Source organism: Lipotes vexillifer, unplaced genomic scaffold (assembly GCF_000442215.2).
Source record: "Lipotes vexillifer unplaced genomic scaffold, Lipotes_vexillifer_v1.1 scaffold972, whole genome shotgun sequence".
Classification (NCBI taxonomy): Eukaryota; Metazoa; Chordata; class Mammalia; order Artiodactyla; family Lipotidae; genus Lipotes; species Lipotes vexillifer.
In genome coordinates, this window is record NW_006769413.1 from 463,597 (window position 1) to 485,887 (window position 22,291).

The 22,291-nt window shown below is 41.5% G+C and overlaps 1 protein-coding gene across 1 annotated transcript; it reads right to left on the bottom strand.

Annotated features, from left to right (window-relative positions):
* Positions 1-11,116: 11,116 nt before the first annotated feature.
* FEM1B (fem-1 homolog B) lies at positions 11,117-22,034 on the bottom strand. The gene is made up of 2 exons (XM_007445600.1): positions 21,163-22,034; positions 11,117-12,811 (listed from the first exon to the last, which is right to left on the bottom strand). Exons 1-2 carry the CDS (start codon positions 21,408-21,410, stop codon positions 11,176-11,178), a joined length of 1,884 nt encoding a protein of 627 aa, XP_007445662.1. The 5' UTR covers positions 21,411-22,034; the 3' UTR covers positions 11,117-11,175.
* Between the last annotated feature and the right edge of the window lie 257 nt (positions 22,035-22,291).

A 22,291-nucleotide genomic window follows, 5' to 3' on the forward strand; every position in this document is an offset into this window, starting at 1 on the left:
CCCTCCCTCCCAAGCCCACCTGTTCCATCTTTGGCCAGTTTAGATGGTTGAAACCCACACGTCACTGTAGCTTCTACCCCTTCGTTCCTGCTCTTTCCTCTCAGGCCTCCCAGATTTCTCTAGGCTGGCATCTCAGTGCTGATTTTCAGACCCTGACTTCTAGTTTCTTCATCTTTACCCACAGACTACTCTTAAAATTAGTTGTCTCCATTCTATTCTCATGCCTTTGGAATCTCAAGAAGCCAGTAGAATCTTAGAAATTATTTGGTCCTGTTCCCCCATAGATGAGGACGCTCAGAACCAGAGAAGTTAAGAGAGCCCCAGGTTCCATAGCAAAATCCAGACTAAACCCAGGACTGCTGTCTCCCAAGCCAGACTGTCATCCTAGCCCAGCCTTAGAAGGGCTTCGTGAAGGATTAGAAGGAATTGATATGAAGTCACTCATCACTCTTTATGGGAATATTTTTTCTCAAATGGTGAAACCAAAATCAGAAGGTAACATTTTCAAATCGTATTTCATTTGCGTCATTACCCTCATGAATGGAGTAGTCTGGCTAAAGGAGAATCAATGACCCCGCACCCAAAAGTGCATTGTTTGGTCTGGCACCAAGTCTTCTTTCTGTCAAACACTGTCAACTCTGAGAATGCTTTCATGTGAAACCAGACTTTCAGAGATTGGCATTCACATTTTTAAAATCTGCCATGTGCAGCCACAGTGCAGGCCAAACAAAATGCATCTGCAGGTCAGATGCAGCCCAGAGGTCACCGAATTGCAACCTCTGGACTCAGAGGCAGCCTTTATCCCCAGGATGTCATAGTCCCTCCATGTCCTCCCCTACCCTAGGCCAAGAACAACTAAATGGTCAAAAGGTGGAAAAAATGAGAGGCTTGTTTGTATCTTCAAGGCCTTCAGCCCTTGCACTGTGTTGCTCTCCTCTCTCTCTCTTATCAATTCTCCCTTTCTGAAATTATTTGCTCGGGGTATAAATGTCCATGACTGGCCTTAAGCGTGCTGGTAGGGCAAGCAGAGAAAATACATTTTACATGGAGCAAAGCCTCATGCTAGAGCAGCGTTTCTCAGGCCTGGCTGCACATTAGAATCACCTGGAAGCTTTAAAAGCTACCTATATACAAGGGCCCACCCCCGGGAGTCAGACTTAATTGGTTGGGAGAGGGGCCAGGGCATCATTTGTGTTTCAGAGTTCCCCTGGTGACTCCAGTGTGCTGAGCGTTGAGGTCAACAGGCAGGTGAATATGTAGGCTAGAAAGCGAACAACAAAAAAGGGGTTTACATGCACAAGTGACCTTGCATGCTGAGTAATGGGAACTGTGTTATCGTCGTAACGCTGTTCAAGTTTACTGGGCTCCCGCCTGCAGTTTAGAAGACTTTCTCGTTGCAGCAAGTCTCCAGAGTGGAATTTGCTTCAGGAAATCACCCAGTTCTTGAGTTGGGGGCACATTTGCTAATATCTGGGGCGGGGCAGGGATGAACAGCAGCCTCTGAAGCATTTTTAGCATCTGGTGGCAAGCTGTCCAAAACGCAACCGCAAATCAACATGAAAATTCGTATTACGGTTCATAGATGGGAGTTCTGAGCAATGCTCTCTGTCTGGTAGTTGAGTGTAATTATTTATGATGGAGCTAAGGAGTGAACTCAAGAGTGTTAACGTGAAGCAGAACCAACTTAAAAACAGTCTTTTAGAAGCCTTATCGGCCCTGCCTAGACACTTCAAAACAGCTGCGCTGATTTCCAGATGGCCTCATGATACTAAAGCAATTCCACGGCACGTGAGCGCGCAGGAGGAAAACGTGCCTGGGGGAGGCCTGACTCTGCAAACCAAACTACCATCAGAAGGCGGTTTTAGAATCTGCTCCGTGGACTGTCAGGATTTTTTAAATTCTAGGCTCACCGTCTAGTAGAGGGAAAGGACCTCCAACAGGGAGTTGTGAACTGAGATGTGCAAGATGTTCCGGGGGGTCTCATGTTGATTCTGACATGGTGACGTGGTGAGACCCCATGCGCGAGGGGCGCCAGCCCTCAGAGAAGATACAAGAGCTGAGGGGCAGACCTTGGGTAGCTTTGAGAGAGGCCTCAGGCCCTTGTGCCATCATCCGGTGTTCTGCAGGGAAGTGGACATCAATTATGCTGTCCCTCAGTTCCGGCCAGCTAAGAGGTGAAAAGGAGAAATTCAGGTAAGAGTGCGGCTTCTTTCTGGTGTCAGATGGTGTGGGCGTGTAAGCTCGGAGGGCAGGGTGTGCCTCTAAAAGCAGAGTATCTATCCAGAGCTGAGCTTCTCAAAGTGGGGTCCTGGGGCCACCTAAATCAGAACCACAGATGACATTCTACCCCAGGCCTCACAGATCCAGTTCCTGTGAGGTAATTTTAAGCACATTAAAATTATGGAACCAGAAATCTAGAGCCGTAAGATTTTGTTATTCTCTAGACTTCAACGTCAGTTTCTTACAGCATGGCCTTTCTCAGCTGCCCTTTAGCCTGTCTTGGTGGCAGCAGTCATCGGTAAAAACCCCCCAAGGGGTGTCCTTCCAGTGCCAGTAGTGGAGTTTCTGGGTCTTGCTTTTGTTAAGAAAGGTGGTACTTCTTAACAAGATGGGTATCAGGTGAAGGGGGCTAATACAAACACAACAGAGAGAGGGAAGAGAATAATTCTTTCCCAGGAAATGTGGGAGAGCTGCTCTGAGACCCTTCCTAGAGGTCTATAAAAGACAAGTTGCTGTCTCCATCAGTATTCAAGAGCTTTTAGCATCCATACTCTCCCAAAATAAGACACGAGACTCTTGGCTTTAAGCCCCAAGATGCCAGGCAGCCTGTAATCGAAGAAGATGGCTTAATCATGCTTCTTTTCTGGCATATGACTCACTGCAACCACACCTCACCCAAAACGTGAGGTGGCCAGGTTTCTCCACCAGATGTGCCTTGGGTGATTGACTTAATACAGCCATTAGTAGTGAATGGTCCTGTCTTCACCACACTGGCCTTTGTTTTTACCTTTAGCTAATGTCACATTGCCCTTTATTCTGCACTTCTTACCTTTAAAAAAAAAAAATCCCCCAAATTATCCTTATATTACTATCAATGCCAACTAGATCCCTATCAAAGGACAGTCAAGCTTAATCGACCACATTAAATCTGCAGAGTGTTTTTATGTCACTGTCTATTCCATTAGCTTTGACATCACTCTAAAGTAGGACAGCATGTTCCAAACAAAAACTGAAACCGGAACATAAGAGCTTTGCTGGTGTAGCTTGAAGGGAGGGTTACAAGCCTGGCACCTGGCCTCTGAAACTTTTCAATAAGATATAGGCTAAAATGTACCTAGCAAAGTCACAAGGCTCAAAGTAGGGTATGAGCAGAAAAATATTTTTTTAAAGCACATGGGGGCACCATTCCTTAAGGACTCATCCTTTCTAATCAGTTGTGCATGTTCTTTGTTCCTGTCTCCCTGGTACTATATTTAAAATGATGATGGTAAAGCTTTCTGAAACGTTTTCAGAAGATGGCCCAAGCCAGAGTTCAAAAGTAACATCTTAAACTTTCAAAATTAAAACTTGAGGAAAAATAGAAAATCAGATTTCAAATAGAGACATCTAGCTGGACAACAAGCTTATCAAGGACAGGGACCATGATTCTTATTTTTTGTATTCACATCCCTGATATAGTGCCCGACACACAGTAGGTGCTTGATAAACAGGAATTTCCAACTGTTTCTTCCTACTGGTTGAGGCCAGAGCAAACCCCAGTTCTGTTCTCTGGATGAACTGAGCAAACCAAATTTACAAATCACAGGCAAATTAGAATATATAATTTTGTCTAAGCTTGCCAAAAAGCTAAGATTTTGTGAGCTACCTGAAATTTGCATCTCATACTGAAATTTTCTAGATCAGGTATCTGATGAAATGTATTACTGCCAGCATTTTCTTTTGTCTGGACATCTGTTACTTTAATACAGCAGACATTACTTGAAATACAGGAAGAAAAAAAAAAAAGATGATTTAGAACTTGGATGATTTCTGCAGTCCAGTCAGATATTTTTGCCAGGCACAGATCTGGCAGAAATGCTAAGATGAGCTTCTCTGGTACTGGTGTGAGAGTCTTACAGTGAAAGAGCACTGTTCAGCACTGTTCAGTAAACTCAGAGCCTACCCCGGGCTCTGACACTTGGTCCTTGTGCGACCTTGGATGGCCAAGTCACTTCTTTGTGAGCCTGTATCCTCAACTATGAAGTGACAGAGTTGCCCTAAATGATATTTTCAGATCTCTACAAAGGGACTCCCTAAATCTAAATTTGAATGCAAACATGTGCGGAGGATGTGCTCCAGTACCACCCTTTAATACCCTTCTGGTAATCTTAACTATTGTAATTAGGTAAAAGAAAGAAATATGAGGTATGAATAATGGAAATGAGAAGGCAAAATCATCATTACCTGTAAATGATGATTAGTGTATCTGGGACATCCAAATGAAGCAAATGAAAAAAAAATATTTTTTTAAAGGGAGGGCTTCCCTGGTGGCACAGTGGTTGAGAATCTGCCTGCCAATGCAGGGGACACGGGTTCGTACCCCGGTCCGGGAAGATCCCACATGCCGCAGAGCAGCTGGACCCGTGAGCCATGGCAGGTGAGCCTGCGCTCCGCAACGGGAGAGGCCACAGCAGTGAGAGGCCCGCGCACCGGAAAAAAAAAAAAAAAAAAAAAAAAAGGAAACCCATTAAAATGCCTATATCAAAACATTAACATTCAGAAGTATATACAGTGGAAGAAAGGCTCCTCTCTACAATATAAACAAACAAACTAATGATAAAAAAAGGAAGATATTTGCAAGACCTTCATTAAAAATAAACTTTCTGGTTAGAGAAAAAAGACAAATGAAACATCAGCCCCACTTTTATTAATACTTAACATTTAGCAGGCACTTCACTGTTTTAAGCACTACATTAAGCATTTTAATTCTCTCACTTGCTCATCACAACTTAGATAATATTACTGTCCCAATGTACAGAAACTGAGACTTGGATCGAGGTCACAGAGCTAGTAAGTGATGGAGAGAACCCAGACAGTATTCCTCAGGGTTCCACCACACTGCCAGGTCTACGGAATAGAAGAGAGAACGCAGAAACAGATCCAATTACTTTATGGGAATTTACTTTATGATTCATATCAGTGGAAAATAAGACAGTTCTTGGCTAGCTGGATCCTTAATCAAAATAAATTCCAGGTAGATAAAAGATTTAAACCAAAGAAGACGAGAAGGAAAAGATGTGGAGGAGAAGGAAGAGGGAAAAAAAAGTGGGGGGCGTGGAGGGGAGAGAGAAGTGGGAGGGAAAAGCCATAAAAGCACTAGAAGAGAACATGGGTTAGAAAGATATATGAACTTGAAATGGAGACAACCTGACAAGCAAGATACAAAATTCAGTAGATATAAAAACTACTAAAAGTCAAAAAACAAACTACAAACTGTGACACATGACAGAAAATTTCCTTAAATTTGCAAGGAATTTCTAACACATAGCAAGAAAAAGACCACAACCCAAAAGCAAACAAAAGAAAGAAAAAAGGTCAGTAAATATACGTCAACCTCATTCATAATAAAGGAACACAAATCAGAACCATGAAATATTTTCCATTTCCATCATCTTGGCAAAAACTAAATGATTAAATAATATTTGATGTCAATAACGATGTAGGGAGATGGAAGGCAACTGGATCACCTTTGTCAAGATTTTAAACACTCAGTCACTAAACCACAAGTTCCAGAGCTAGAAATGAATTTGTTCTCTGAATACAGTATATAAGGATGTTCACTGAAGCAGTATTTGGAATATCAATAAACTGAAAACCTAAAAATCCCACAGTAAGGCCTGGTTAAATAAATTTTAAGTCCGTCCATAGAATTAAATGCTATAAAATTGTTTTTTATTAAATCTATACATACCAAAATGAAAAAATGTCCAAGATATATTAAATGAAAACAAGATGCAGAATAGCACAGGAAAGTTAAAGTCCATTTGCATTAAAGAAAAAAAACAAAAAGGAGAAAATACACATAAAATTCTGGGAAGCTACTCAAAAAACTAGTGAGTACCCTCTGAAGAGTCCAAATGGCAGGCAGAGAGAGATGAAAAAGTAACTTTTTTTTTTGTACTATTTGAATTTTTCTTAACTATCTGAATTTTTTTCCCCATGCACATGTATGTAACTTTCACAACTTTTTAAAAATGAATTCAACAAAAGATCATCTCAACACTGAACAATAAAGACACACACTTCAAGGCAGTTTTTTTTTTTTTTCAAACATTTACTGAACACAAACACCATTTTTTCCTATTACACAGCAATATTGTTAGTTTCAAATTAGCTGGGCTATTAGGACTGTCAGTTACCACGAAATTAAAAATGATTCTACATGTCAAACTCAAATAGAAAATGTCATGCAATACATAAATCACTAACAGGCCTCTGGTGCAGTCAGCAAGTTCACTATGTTTATTAAAGTCATGTAAATGGTTTGACAAAAGTGCACAATAGAATGACATCACTGGTTTGTTATAAATCACAGTGAATTACTAGAATACAACAATGTAATTCCTCTACGTGGAAGATTGCAGGATGGGGTGAATATTATAAAGGATAGGATCTTTCAACATGTTAAGCCAGTCAGTTTACTCCCCAGCTATATACTTGATTGGTTAGCAAAGCTGAGGTTATTTCCCCTCATCTTTTCTCCTCTACCAGTTACTAAGCAACGACAACAAAAAAAGGCCATGCACAAATTTTACAACACCTGATAAAAAAAAGTTACAAAACCTTGTGCATTGCTTGGATGAAGCTTACATCTTTGCTCCTTCATTTTTCTGATTAGGCCACTCACCACAGGACTCACCCCTAAATGAAAAGCTGTTAACAATTTAGCACTTCTCACCCCTGCACACACATCAAGATACACTCCTCGTAACCATCAAGTCAGTGTCCCTTTCCTATATATTAACACAAATGAACACACCACAAACCTAGAACTAGAGACCACATTTACTTTACAGTTTTAAAAATTAATATATCCCCACGATCCATGTAGTATTTATTTCAGACCCCATATTTGGAGAAGGTACTGTACAACCCAGCCCATCTGAAGATTTGGGCAAGTCTGCCAGGAATGTATGAGAAAGCTCGGCAATGTGCCATACACATTAGGAGCTCTCTACTTTCCAGAGAAGGTATCCAGAGCAGGGCTGTGCATTTTCAGAGTCGGAGTCAACACAAAGCTTAAAATCTTATGGACTAATAACTTTTCATAGAGCAAAAGGCAGAGGTTTGTTTTCTTTAACCCATTTTAATGTTATAGTATACTCAGTGAGGGAAATGGAATAGTCATCTGTACACTGATACATCTGGCTAGCCTGAAAAGGAACATTTAAGGTTTTTACAGAAAACCTACCATAAAAGCAAGTCCTTTATACTTTTATCCATCTACTCTCTAGTTCCATCACTGGCTGCTTCTAAAACCAGTAAACTAATCCAAGGTCCAGCAACTCATTCCTCACCCTGCCCCATTCCCCCAGAAAGAAATGCTTCTGCTTGAATTATCTAAAGTGGCCTTATTCCTCAAGTAGCTGCCTCAACTGAGATGGAGACAAGTGACAGGGTTACTGTTCCCTTGGGATTCTGATTTTCAAAACCACTTGCCAAATGCAGAGCTGACACTCATGGAGCTGCTGCCCCCACATCACATTTTACTTCAAACAGTGCTATCGTGCCTGAGTTTCTCATGATTAGTTATTAATCAATGATCAGGGTAATGCAGTAAAACCCTTCCCAGAAACAAGCAAGACCAAAGTTTGCTTTTTGGTTTGTTTGTTTGAAGCGCCCACAGCAAAGAACCTTAAGGTAGCTGGACTGTGGCCTACTAGAGAGCAATCCGGGGTAGACTGAAAACAATGTTGTGTCAGAGTTCTTATGTCAAAATTTCCTTTCTGATCAGTTGAAGGATGGATTTGCTGCCCATTCCCTGACTTAAATAGTTACCTAAACTCAAGAGTTCAATTTTACCAACTCTTAAGTGCAAAACCCACCCAAGGTTTGCCCAGGCATTCATCCACGTGGGCCTCTAGTTAACTAAATTTATATGACAATTACTGAGCAAGACCAAGAAGTTTTGATTGAATTTGTAATGTTATCAAGGAAGACATACAATCTAAAGCATAATTCTACCAATAATAAACACAAAATGACAAAAGTGGCCAAAAAATGGCAGAGTTCTCAGAGAGCTGAGATACAGAATTATCACCTTTCTTATTTATTTTCTTAAAAAAACAAAACAAAACTTAAGTTTGGGAAGGGTTTGGCTAAACAGATTTTAAAATAATTCTACCAAAAAAAAAAAATAACAGGCATGTAATCACTTGTTTCAAGAATGGTTTTATACAGGTGTTTCACAATACATATTTGGATTCGTTTTACAAGACAGAATTAGATCCTTAGCAATTATAATAGTGCACAATGTACCGCTATACCATAGTTTAAAAAATAAAAATCTCGGTTACCATTAGCAAAGTTCATAGTCCGTTCCGCTTTCTTCACATTCTTTCTCCAGCTTTGTCAGCATTTCAATCAGCAGTTTTACTCTCTCCAGCATTCAGTCCTCCCTTCTCAAAAACACTGAGTGTCATTAAATTTTGATGTCTGAATATGTACAGATAATCATTATCCTCGTTTTATAAGTAATATCTAAAATAGTTCTCGTCCTGGGTAGCCAAAGGGATGAAATGGTTTTTAAAACATGCAACATTATCTGATATTTTAAGTTTTGATGTTTAAAAATCATATGCATTAATAATGGAACCAAGGGCTTCCCTGGTGGCACAGTACTGGGTTGAGAGTCCGCCTGCCGATGCAGGGGACACGGGTTTGCGCCCCAGTCCGGGAAGATCCCACATGCCGCGGAGCGGCTGGGCCCGTGAGCCATGGCCCCTGAGCCTGCGCGTCCAGAGCCTGCGCTCCGCAGCGGGAGAGGCCACAACAGTGAGAGGCCCGCGTACCGCAAAAAAAAAAATAATAATAATGGAACCAAGTAAATACCAAGTATCATAGCTATTCCTCAGAATGTCAAATAAACAGGCCTTGAAGTCTGAAAAATACAGGGTCTGATCTGAGCTGTGAAAAAGGTGTGATTCACTCACCTGGAGGATGAGCATCTTCTCTTTCATGAGAGTTGCCAAGAGCAAGGTATAGTAGTTCCCTGATTCACACCAGGAAGATCAAGGCCAGTAATTTTCAAATTAGGGCTCATTCAAATACCTCCCTTTAGACCATCCTAAAGAACCTTCCTTGTAAAAATCTCAGGTTAGGAAAACAGAAATATATTACTGTGCCAGAATTTACCATCAAAACATTCCCAACTGAAGCAAGAAGACATGTGAAGTCTAACTACAGCACAGTAAAATTGTCTTGCGTTCTTGGGCGAGGAAGGTTTTTAAAGTCCCCCCATCCATTCCCTCCTATCCTTCAGAGTGTTTCATTTCATGGGGTACCTATTTTAGTTAAGGTCCTAGGTGCTGATTTTGGCTTCGTCATTATGTTTTATACTGATCCGGCTGCAACCTTTTTCTTAACACTTCACAAAGCAATATCCATACATAAAATGTCAACTGAAACCTTACCAGTGGTTTTTGTTGTTGTTGTTGTTTAGTTTATATCTGATGTTGCTGCATCATTATAATGCTTTTCATTAAAGAAAAAAAGCTGCAGGTCTTCACTTACAGTACCATGCACTATGAGTAGCTAAGGCATTCACTTGGCACTAGAGAGAAAAATACAGATATAGCTAATTTTATTTTCTTTATCATTTTTCACATTGAAAGAAATAAATAGGTGTGTACCCTTTACTTGAATTTCTGTGATGCTTAAAAGATAATCACAGAATATTCTTTTGACAGTTTACAATGTTGCCATTAAAACAAAACAAACAAACAAACAAAACCCATAAAGACCTCTGTACAGCCTGTCGGAATAAGCGACATTTTGTGGTTCCAAAATTTGTTGCCCTCAGGCAGAAATATCTTTCCAAATGGCATTGAGAGTTATTTTTATTATCAAAAACATTGAATTTCCTATACCACACTAGTGATTTTTCTACTTGTCACAGACTGAATAAAGTGAAAAAAATTAAAAATATCCCAGTTCCTTTTCATCTGTCATAAAAACCTACTGAGGGAGGCACAAATAATGCCCTCTGGGAAAGTAGTTTCCAATTTTAAAAGATACCACACAAGAGGAAAGGGAGAAGGGGACAAAAGAAGAACATATAACTATATTGTGACAATTTGTTTCCTAAGAGAGAATACAGCATTCATAATTTTTACATGTCTGTGAGCTGAGTCAAATGCAGACTGCTGCAATTTAATTACATTAAAACAGAGACTTCCACACATTTTAGAATCCAAGCCCAAAGGCAAATAGTCCATCAATATTCTCTGAAAAGTTGCTTTAAAGTTGCTTTAAGATTACTGCTGTGTATGTACCACCCAGCATAATTCAACAAATTCAATGGATTTAACTTTATAAATTTGTTACTATTAAGTTAGCACATTTTTCAGATTAATCTGCAGTTATATTTTTAAAAATCCTCCTGATGTTATAATGCGTTGATCTCTTCACATAAATAATGGAAGAGTGAAAACTACCTATAGCAGTTTGGCATGTGCAGAATATCTAGATATTCCATTACTTTTAATGTTCCTTTTCGTTGTTTTTCTTCATGATCCTCAAAACTGCTGCAGAGAATAACATGCTGACATAGGCTTAACAGAAATACTTTTCTAGGCAGTTTTTTTTAAACATTATCAAGTTCAAATCATAAGGGCCCTTGTTACGTAAACAAAATATTTTATATTCATTCCTTAAAAAAAAGAAAACTAGTTAAGTGACCAATATCCAAACACCTTAGATTATAGTTACACCTAAACAATGTGGTTTTGTTTAAAGTGTATTTGAAATCAGTAACCATATGAGGCAAGAAGACCAAATACAAAACTAAGGAAGGATGAGTAGGGAGGAAGGGTAGTGGAAAGAAAAGCATATTTTATGAACACATAATTCTATTGTCTGTGATTAAAGTCCTTTACTTTTTAGCACCACATTAAATGATTTTACATATCCAGTCACTTAATGAAATCCAACAAACTCTTCAAGAGTTCTGGGGATCTGGTCTTGGTAGTTAATGTCATTAGCCCGAACTGCCCGGGCGGCCAGGCACTTGAGACTCATCTTCATTTGAGTTTTAAGTAGTATTTCTGATACCCCAGTTGTACTTTTGTCTAGCGGAGTCTTATTCTGTTTATTTGTCATGTCGGTGTGAGCGCCAGCTTCAACTAGGCTAATGATGATAGAGTGCAAGGTCAAAAAATCACTGATGGGCCTGTTGTACTGAACGATAATGTGAAGGGCACTGTTCCCTTCATTGTCCACAGCATTCACCTCAGCACCACAGTCCAGCAGGAGCTTTGTGACAAGCGCGTTTGGAAAGCTGCAGACATCATTGGTGTGGAAGTCGTCAACTGGGGTATTCGAGTTGACAGCTAGATGCAGCAAGGTGAAACCTTCACGAGTTCTGGGATCGAGGTGAATCAGGTTGTAGATCTGCTTGTTAATTTTGCACTGATCTTCTTCACTGCACTGTGTTTTGGTGGAAATGCACACTAAATACAGAAAAGTATAGAGATTACATTCATAATTGTCCATAGCACTGTGGACGTCAGCATCTGGAATATTTTTTACTCTGTTCATACTTTGTTCTATTTCCAAAACACTGCATCTCAAAACACATTCTATGTCTGGGGCCTTCACAGTTTCATTCAAATGTATCATCTGTGAAAAAACTTGGGCAAATCGAAGAAGATCCTTATGGGTATTCCTGTTACCTTTCTGTCTGAGGTGCAGGGCATGAAGCCACAACTTGATACACTGTTCGAATTCCATGTTATCTGCATAAACAGCTCCCCTGTAAATGATGGGATGGGAAACATCAATGTTGTCGGCACCTAAAATCCGTTCCCGAACTATAAGGCCTTCCATATGAAGAGCATCTCTGTCTTGCCGAATGGATTCCAGTTCCTGAGGATTTCTACATTCAGTTCTATTCCCATAGGCATGGATTGGTGGGAGAACCTCTTTCTCAAGAACATTATCACCATCTTGAAACCTCTCCAACATAGCTAAATATAAATAGTGGTATGTCTTCATGATGTCATAGTTCTCACGGTCATTTGCAAAGGAGGCACCCAAGAGCTCCAAAGCTTCAATCCGACTTCTTCGGTCACAATCAGCGTGAGAGAGCAACAGTTCGACAACATCAGCTTTACAGCTTTCAGCAGCTACTTTTAATGGCGTCATCCCATGGCCGTTCACTACTATAGCAGCACGCCATTTTATCAGCTCCTTCACAATATCTATGTGCCCAGCTTCAGCTGCAAAGTGCAATGCTGTGGCTCCACAATGTGCTTTAGCGTTTGGGTCAGCACGTTGTTCTAAAAGGTATCTGACCACATCAGTGTGTCCTTTATATGCTGCAATCATTAGGCAGGTGTTGTCATACTTGTTGGCAATGCTGATGTTGGCATTATTTTCAACCAAGTATTTCACAATGTCCAATCTGCCATCAAAGCATGCTGCCCGTAGGGGGGTTGAGTTAGTTACTGTGGTATGGTTCACGTTGGCTCCGTGACTGACTAGAAGCTTAACAACTTCAAAATGTCCTGCCCCTGCTGCACACCAAAGAGCGGTGGCACCATCAATGACATACCTATTCATGAAAAGAACGAACAGTTAGAAAATGGAGGTTACCTGCCCTAACGTAAATTTAAAGGATGTATTCATTTACACTGACCCAAAACCTCAATCTGCAGAGCGTTAGTAAAACATTAGTTTGGCTGAAAATAAAATCAGGTAATTTAAGTAAAGCACTTTGCATAGTACTTGTACCTAGTATGAGCTCAATAAATGTTAGCGACTCTTGTTATTACCAAAGTATAAAAACTAAAAAAGGAAGAAAAAACGAATCACTGACTTGCTACTAGCAAAAGTAAATAAATTTCAGAAAACAAAGAGGAAATGTATGGAGTTTTGTAACTTCTTGACCACCAAGCTGATTCACTGGCTCTTAGGAGCACAGCATGTTCCTCCCTCCCAGCACCCCCTAGGTACCACAGTTTCATTCAGTACATCAGTGAGAAAGCCACCCCAATCTCTGCATTAACAATGTGTTAGAAACTGCTTTAGGAAGAAAAGTATTTAAGCAGATAATTTTTCCCTAAGATTATCTAAGCTAATAAGTATTATACTCTACTACAGCAGTGAGAAAGAAACAATTACGGCCCCAACATGAATGGTACAACCTTATAACACAGGTCAAATTCTATCTCCCTTGAAGTGAAAAAGGGTACAATCTGCCTGGTATAATATAAATATCATAGTTTAACTGCAATTATCAATACCATCTATCACTTCTGATGAAAATAAAGGACATACTTTATAAACATGCAGGCAATTACTTCTTCAGTTTCTAATAATGATGCAAAATGTTTATAAGCAAAAGCATTCCCAGTAACAGTTACCTATGGGGTTACCTATGGGGGAGGGTGTAGCATTCACTCAGATGAGGCTTAAAGCTACTAGAAATGTACTATATTTTGATCTGGATAGTGGCTACATGGGTAGGCATTTAGGGGAAAAAACTCATCAAACCGTACATGAAAGATTTGTACATTTTACTGTATGAAAGACATACCTCAAAATAAATTTGAAGACTTCTGAAGTTTCTTTCTAAAATTTCATTTTTTTAAATTCATTTAATTGTTAATTGATTTTTTAAACTAAAGAATGAATCAAGAAAATAAGACATTACATCAGTTGAAATGTTTTAGTGGTTACCAACTGTACCTTTTGCAAACAATTCAGTTTAATTAAAATTCACTTATTACATTTTTATTGTCATGATTATAAACAAAAAGTTCAAAAAACGTTTTCTTTCACTGTCAAAAAAATGCAAGAGCATCAGAAAATACCAATATCTGATAGTAAATCTAATTAAAAATATACAAGACTTCTACACTGAAAATTACAAAACATTCCTGAGATAAAGACCTAAAGAAATGGAGAAATATTCCATGTTTATTGTTTCGGAGATTCAATAATGTTAAGATGTCAGTTCTCGCCCCAAATAATCTACAGATTCAATGCAATCCAAATCAAAATCCCAGCAGGGATGTGTGTGCGCACATGCACAAATGTGTGCATGCATCCACATATGTGTACATATTGACAAGCCAATTCTAAAATTTATATAGAAATGCAAAGGGGGACTTCCCTGGTGGCACAGTGGTTAACAATCCGCCCGCCAACACAGGCAGCACCGGTTCGAGCCCTGGTCCGGGAAGATCCCACATGCCGCGGAGCAACTAAGCCCGTGCACCACAACTACTGAACCTGCTCTCTAGAGCCTGCAAGCCACAACTGCTGAGCCCACGCACCACAACTACTGAAGCCTGTGTGCCTAGAGCCTGTGCTCCGCAATAAGAGAAGCCACCGCAATAAGAAGCCCGTGTGCCGCAACCAAGAGTAGCCCCTGCTCGCCGCAACTAAAGAAAGCCCACACGCAGCAACGAAGACCCAACACAGCCAAAAATAAATTAATTAATTTTTAAAAAAATGCATGGCTTCCCTGGTGGCGCAGTGGTTGAGAGTCCGCCTGCCGATGCAGGGGACACGGGTTCGTGCCCCGGTCCGGGAAGATCCCACATGCCGCGGAGCGGCTGGGCCCGTGAGCCATGGCCGCTGAGCCTGCGCGTCCAGAGCCTGTGCTCCGCAACGGGAGAGGCCACAACAGTGAGAGGCCCGCGTACCGCAAAAAAAAAAAAAAAAAAAAAAAAAAAAAAAAAGAGGCACTACATTACTACTATAATTTAACTTCTAAATCAATTTAAAGAAAAAGTTTAAATAAACACAAATAGCTAATAATTTCCATGTGCCAAGCACTGTATTAAGTGCTTAATATATAGCATATCTAATTTAATTCTCATAATAACCTTCTCCCAATAATCCTATAAGGTAGATACTATTATTACGTCCATTTTAAAGACATATAACTAAAAGGCTTACATGAGATTAAAAATACAAAAGTACTTTGGAAACTACATAATGCATCAAATGTAAGGAAACAATACATGTCATTGTTCAAACATGTTTCAATTTAAAAAGCTTTTTTTTTTAAACTTCTTAATATAATCTATCCAAAAAATCACTACATAGTTAACATATATTTACATAGTTACAAAGTTTCCTTGCACGCCTTAAGAATATTGTTATTTGCCAAGAACATGAACATAAACTAAGTAAAAACTCAAGAAATGTTACATTAAAATAGGCATTCATATACATTATCTTTAACTCTTGTAATAACCATACAAGATAAATAGGACCCCCATTTTAAAGATGGAAAAAAAAGAGACGAAAGTAATTAAATTTTTTTCTGGCCTCAAATTTCCCAGAACTAATGACATGAGTAAAAATTAAATTACAAGTATATACTTCACTTGGTTTTTATAATCGTTTAATGCTTTTCCTGGTGTAATCTAATAATTTCCATTTTCCCTATGGTGATGTGACAGGAGCCTAAAAAAAGTTTCAATTATCTATTTTTATTGAGACAATTAAAATTTTTAAAATAGTTTATGACAAAACATTCACTGTAGAATGTTACAGAATGACTAATCCTTCAGAAACATTAGCCTTAGTGATTTTTAAATTTCTACATCTAAATAAAAACATTAAACAGATTAAAGGGAATTATAATCCTAATATCTATGACATTTTTTGTCCATAAAATACAGCTAAAATTATAGCCATATACTGCCTCAAAACAAAATGCCAAACACATTTATAACAAAATGAACAGAAAATAAATAAAAATATAATCAAATTAATGCAATATTTACTTCATGCCTATGGGAGAAGCACTGTAAAACAATGACCTTTCTAGATTGAGTCTAAAATTGCAATGCAAACTAGCTATTATGTATTTCATCTTAAAAATCAAGAAACTTGCAACTTCCCTGGTGGCTCAGCGGGTAAGAATCCGCCCGCCAACACAGGCAGCACCGGTTCGATCCCAGGTCTGGGGAAGATCCCACATGCTGCAGAGCAACTAAGCCCGTGCACCACAACTACTGAGCCTGCACTCTAGAGCCTGCAAGCCACAACTACGGAGCCCGTGTACTGCAACTACTGAAGCCTGCGCACCTAGAGCCCACGCTCTGCAACAAGAAGCCACCACAATGAGAAGCACACGCACCGCAACGAAGAGTAGCCTGGGCTCACCGCAACTAGAGAAAGCCCGTGCACAGCAACAAAGACTCAACGCAGCCAAAAAAAAAAAAAAAAAAAAAAACCTCAGTCCCAGAACATTTCACTGGTGAATTCTGTTAGATAATTAAAGATGATATAATATTATCTTTCACAAATTCTTTCATAAAGCTGAGGAGAAAGGAACACTCCCCAACTCATTCTATGAAAACAGACCAATATCCCTCATGAACATACTTGCAAAAATCCTTAACAACATTATCAAGTAAAAAAAAAAAAAAAAAAAAAAAATCAAGAAACTTTAATCTGATATTCACCTTTTAAACAAAATGTATGCATCAGATGATGGAAACATTTCACAATAAAAGATAACATTTCTGATCACAAAACTAAACTCATGTATTTCCTGGTTAGATCTGAAATAAAAATGTCTGGTTCAAGCATTTGAAATAGAAATAAAAATTCATTAAATGTAAATGACAGCACTTTATTTTAAACAAAGTCCTTAAAATCATTTATCAGATCATATGTAGTTCCTTGAAATATACACTGGAGATGACTTTCTAAATGAAGCCAAATGACGCTGTGCCCCTTACACCTTTCCTTTACCTGGACATTTATTAGAAGTATTAGTACTAGAACTGACTTTAAAAGAGTACACAACAAAAAGCCTCAGGATTCCCAGAGGTCCTGTTCTCCTTCCCATCCATGTCAGCAAACTTCTTCTAGGACAAGAGTTCCCCACAAACTCTGGCACACAGCAGTCAGGCCCTCAGAACTCAAACCAGCACAGAACTCCAAGGTCACATGACACCTCCCCTTTGTTATGTTCCATTTCTATAACATTCTTTTTTTTTTTTATAAATTTATTTATTTATTTATTTTTGGCTGTGTTGGGTCTTCGTTTCTGTGCGAGGGCTTTCTCTAGTTGTGGCAAGTGGGGGCCACTCTTCATCGCGGTGCGCGGGACTCTCACTGTCGCGGCCTCTCTTGTTGCAGAGCACAGGCTCCAGACGCGCAGGCTCAGTAGTTGTGGCTCACGGGCCCAGTTGCTCCGCGGCATGTGGGATCTTCCCAGACCAGGGCTCGAACCCGTGTCCCCTGCATTGGCAGGCAGATTCTCAACCACTGCGCCACCAGGGAAGCCCCTCTATAACATTCTTAACAGCTTCGCATACTCCAACTAAAGGTTCTTCTTTCATTCCCGTTCATGTAATTTTTCTTTTTTTTAAATTTATTTTATTATTATTTTTGGCTGCGTTGGGTCTTCACTGCTGCGCACAGGCTTTCTCTAGTTGTGGTGAGCAGGGGCTATTCTTGTTGCGGTGCATGGGCTTCTCATTGCGGTGGCTTCTCCTGTTGCGGAGCTCTAGGTGCGCGGGCTTCAGTAGTTGTGGCTCAAGGGCTCTAGAGCGCAGGCTCAGTAGCTGTGGCTCACGGTCTTAATTGCTGCGCGGCATGTGGGTTCTTCTCAGACCAGGGATCAAACCTGTGTCCACCTGCATTGGCAGGCGGGTTCTTAACCACTGCGCCACCAGGGAAGTCCCAATTTTTCTTCTTATCTACTCATCTATGTCAATTTTGGTCATTACACAGTAAGCCATAAATAAAATAATCTCAAATGTTACTCCTAAAAATATGTACAAGGACTCAAATATCAGCATCGGGCTTAATCTAGGTGGGTGGCACCATCCCCCTTTTGAGGCTCTATTATGTATCTACTTTAGTTTTCTAAGGTATTCTAGATGTTTTTAGGCAGAGTATAGGCTTTTTTAAATAAGTTATTTTAATGTCTATGTGTATGTGTCTGTCCCTCTCTCTCTCTCTCTCTCTCTCTCTCTCTCTCTCTCTCTCTCTCTCTCTCACACACACACACACACACACACACACACACACACACGCAGAGTACCATATCAAACCCCATAATTACACACATACTGTTGCTTAGGATGAAGCTAAGAAGCGAGACTTTTTTTTTAATATTAGGCAAATAACAGGATAGGTGGTGAATGATTTGGCAAAAAATTGTGAAGATGGTACATAAATTACTGAAAATTAGGAAACACTAATCTACTTCAGCCCACAAAGCACCTGTTTGTCCCTATCTGGCCATGGGTCTCAAGTACCAGTGGGATCTAAAGAAGGGGGGTTGGCTAAGTACCTCTCAAAAGCCAGTCCCTGAGGGGTGAGTGAGCTTCATATTATTAACACCTCACTCAGACTAACATTTTCACACTGTCTGGAATGAATGTAAAGTGAAATCATGACATTTGCAAGTAACACTCCCTTCATCTATTTCTGAAATGCCTAAATGACTGGAACAAACTGCAAAATAATCTCACAGTGTGGTGTGAGCAGGCAGAAAGGTGGCCATGAATTTCAATTCTTCTCTTTTGTTAATCTGTAAGCTCCTCGAAAGTAGAAACTTTACATTTTCTTCTACATCTTCCACATTATCTGTGTGGCACAGGGCTAGGCCCATCATAGGCATTTAATAAGTTAAAAAACAAAACAAAACTACTTTGACAGAGCAGCTAATAAATCCATAACTGTAATAATCCATAAACAAAAAAAGATTGAAGAAGGCTCACACAAAATCTCAAATGATAGAAATCTTTGCAATTCCAGTCTCACCAGTCTGACTCTTGAAATTTTACACAAGGATCATCAAAATCTGGCCTCCACCTCACTCTAGTCTCCCACAATCTCCTTCTTAATTTCCCAGGCTTGAACCCCTTCCTGAAACTGCACTGAAACATTTGTCACTGCAAGAGCACCATGCTGCCGTCCCCCTTCTTCACTTTCTACTATCCTTTAAGACTGAGCTCAAATATCACCTCGGCTGTGAAGTCTTCCCTGATTCTCCCAGGCAAAGCTGAGCACTTCCTCTCCCTGTGTTCCCTCAGTAGTCCAAAAGATTTCTATAACCCTAAATGGCATGGCATCTACACTTACTCATTTTCATCAATTTCTTACTTCTGCCATACACCATGCCCCACCTCCAGCCCCCGCCCAGGGCACGAGACTGTCTTCCTCTGCAGTGGGAACAGTATTTCATTCATCTCTGCACACCCAATCCCTACTACAGAGCCTGGCACACAGTAGGTGTTCAAAATATGTTTGCTTATTGAACCCTTTAATTTCACTGGCCAGTGCAAAATACTGGGCAAGGTAAGCCACTACACAGGCTCAATGCTACATTCCTAGCCATTTCAGGTTCTCTTAATTGTCACCTCAAAACACCTTTCTCTTTGATGGTTAAGAAAGATGAGCAAAGGCTTTCCAAATGCTTTAGAAAACTATATTTTCTTGCCACTGTTCTCTCCTAATCAAAACAGGCCTCAGCAAGCTCCTTAGCAGCAGTATAACCAGTAGCTGTTACTGCAGAGATTCATATCTCAATGGATGCTTGTGCCTATACAACTGGAATGGTGCTGGAAGTTCAGGGGTCATCCTACTTCACTCCTCCTCTGCGTATAGAAAAGGCTGTGGGAATGCAGGGAGTTACAGAAAGGACACAGAAGCTAGTAAAAGAAAACGAACAAGAATCAGGTTGCCATCTTTGATTAATATGAAAAAAGACCATCTCCTTAACGTCTAGAGAGGTGGTACCAGAGGTTAACCACCACCCATGGGCTATCATTTCAGTAAAATGTAATACCCTGAAATATTTTCCTGTCATCTAAAACAGAAGAAAAAGCTCTTATTATTTCAACCTACAAAAAGAATCAACCAAAATTCAACAATGCCCTAGTCATCTTCAAGAGGAATTGTTTTTTTCCGTCAGGTTTTAACCAAGCAGTTTTCAAGCACCAAAACTAAAGATACGTATCTTTATGCTAGGACCACATCTATCTCAAAAGAAGAAAATGCTAGAATAGCTTATGTACTGGCACAAGTCAACAAAAACAAAAACAATTAATGCATCTTCATGCAGTTGTAATCTGTAAAACCATCCAGCACAGAAAAGATAACGTCAAACCTGACAATTCTGCATTCAACTCTATCAATACCCAAAAATATGTACAATTAAACCTAAAGCGCAAGTTTTAACTCTGACAATATGAATTTTTGAACTCCCCACCTGGAACAACAGTATATCATCAAGCTTCCCCACAACATCACAGAATAACATGTAATTTAACAATGGCATCACCTCGTCCTACACCAGGTCTGGTGCCATTTTCGCAGCCAACATATCTACCCCCAGCAATGTGTAAGAGTCAGAATCATGTCTTGGGAAGCCTGGCTGTGTGACAACCCCTCAAGAGGCTGCAACTGCTGCTCGTTCTAGGGGCTTATTTTGACATTAAGGTCCCACAACCCACTAAGGGGCTTTATCGGACACTCACGTGAAGGGGTAAACATTGGGTGGCCAAATAACTCATCAAACAAAGGTCTTCAACGTTAACTGCTGACCTCGTTAATTTCTGATCTCGGTTACAACCCCAGTACTGGTAAAGTGAAAACCTGAAAAGGCTGCTACCTCCTCCATACTGCTTCTTCACAAACTATCTAGTAAAGAATACAGAATACCTATTAGGTATCAAGACAGAGGGTGTGGCTATTTACCTATAGAGGGAATAAGGGGTAGGGGCCACCGAGGATGAGCGGCAAAACATGGGATGGAGTATTCGCCCTAGAAGATGAAGTGGGCATTAATGAGGCAGGTCAGGAGGTACAATATGGGAGAAGTGATACCTCCATGAAGCGAGAGAGAGGGAGGGGAAGACCCATAAAGTGGTGGGTCCGCGCGCGTTAGAGAGGAGGCTGGTGGAGTTGGGATGTACCTACCCGTCGAAGCGGACAGTGCCAGTCTGCTGAGTCTGCACCCGGTAATGTTCTAACAGCAAGCGCACCACCTTGGCGTGCCCATTGCGGGCTGCGATGATGAGGGGCGTGGAGCGCTGCCCTCCCTGCTGGCTGACATAGCCAAGCAGATAGCGGATGTCGCTTTCAGACCGGTTGAGAAGCAAGGCGGCCAGAGTCAGCACCTTGCCCTCGCTGGCCGCCTTGTATACATAGCCAGCCAGGCCCTCCATGGCCGCTGCCAACTCCAACACCCGTTTGGTCGCCACCGCTGCTGCTGCCTTGCGCCCCTGGAGGCCGCGTTCGCCAGCGCTTCAAACCTGGGCCCTCACAGCCCATTCAACAGGGCGCCGCCGCCGCCGCCGCCGCCGCCGCCGCGCCCAGGCAGCAGCGCGGCCAGGGGAGGGCGGAGACGCAGAGGTGGCCGAATGCCGCTGGGGGCAGGTCAGCGATCCAGGCCGGGCAGGGAGGAGGGCGGTCAGGGCCGCCCCCAAGGCCCCAGACGCCAGCCCTGGGCCGACGGGATCTCCATGGTGGCCGGGCCTCAGGCTGGACCCCTCCTTCCTGCGGGCTGCGACAGGCGCGTGCCCGAGCTACGGGTCGCCGGCGAGGTCCCAAGAGGGCCGCGCGCGCCCTGGATGGCGAATGATGGCCGCGCTGCACCCGACCCAGCCCGCCGGGCCTAGAGCCTGAACGTGCTTCTGCCTCCGCCTCCGCTCTGCGAACTCCCCAGCTGGAGGAAACCTGCAGGCCCTCGCCCACTGGAGCTCAGAAGAGCCAGACGCTGTCTGTCGGTAGCTTCAGAGGTCCACGCCTGGGGAGGCCCCCAGAGAGAGGCGGAACGCTGCGGCCACAGCAACCCTTGGGCTCTGGACGGGGAGGAAGGCGGGCCTCTGCAGACAGGGCTGAGACGGGGAGGGTGCGAGCGGGGGACGGTTAAGTGGGGTGTCTCTTCCAAAGCAGACCGGCCGGCGAACGAGGCCCGATGAAGAAAGGTTCTGCTGCGCGAAGGCGGCCCATCCCCAATTCGGCCCGGGATGTCCTCATTGCCCTTGATGCCTGGAGCTTCCAACTCGCCCCCACTAGGCCCTGGGGGGTCCCTAGCCAGAGAGTG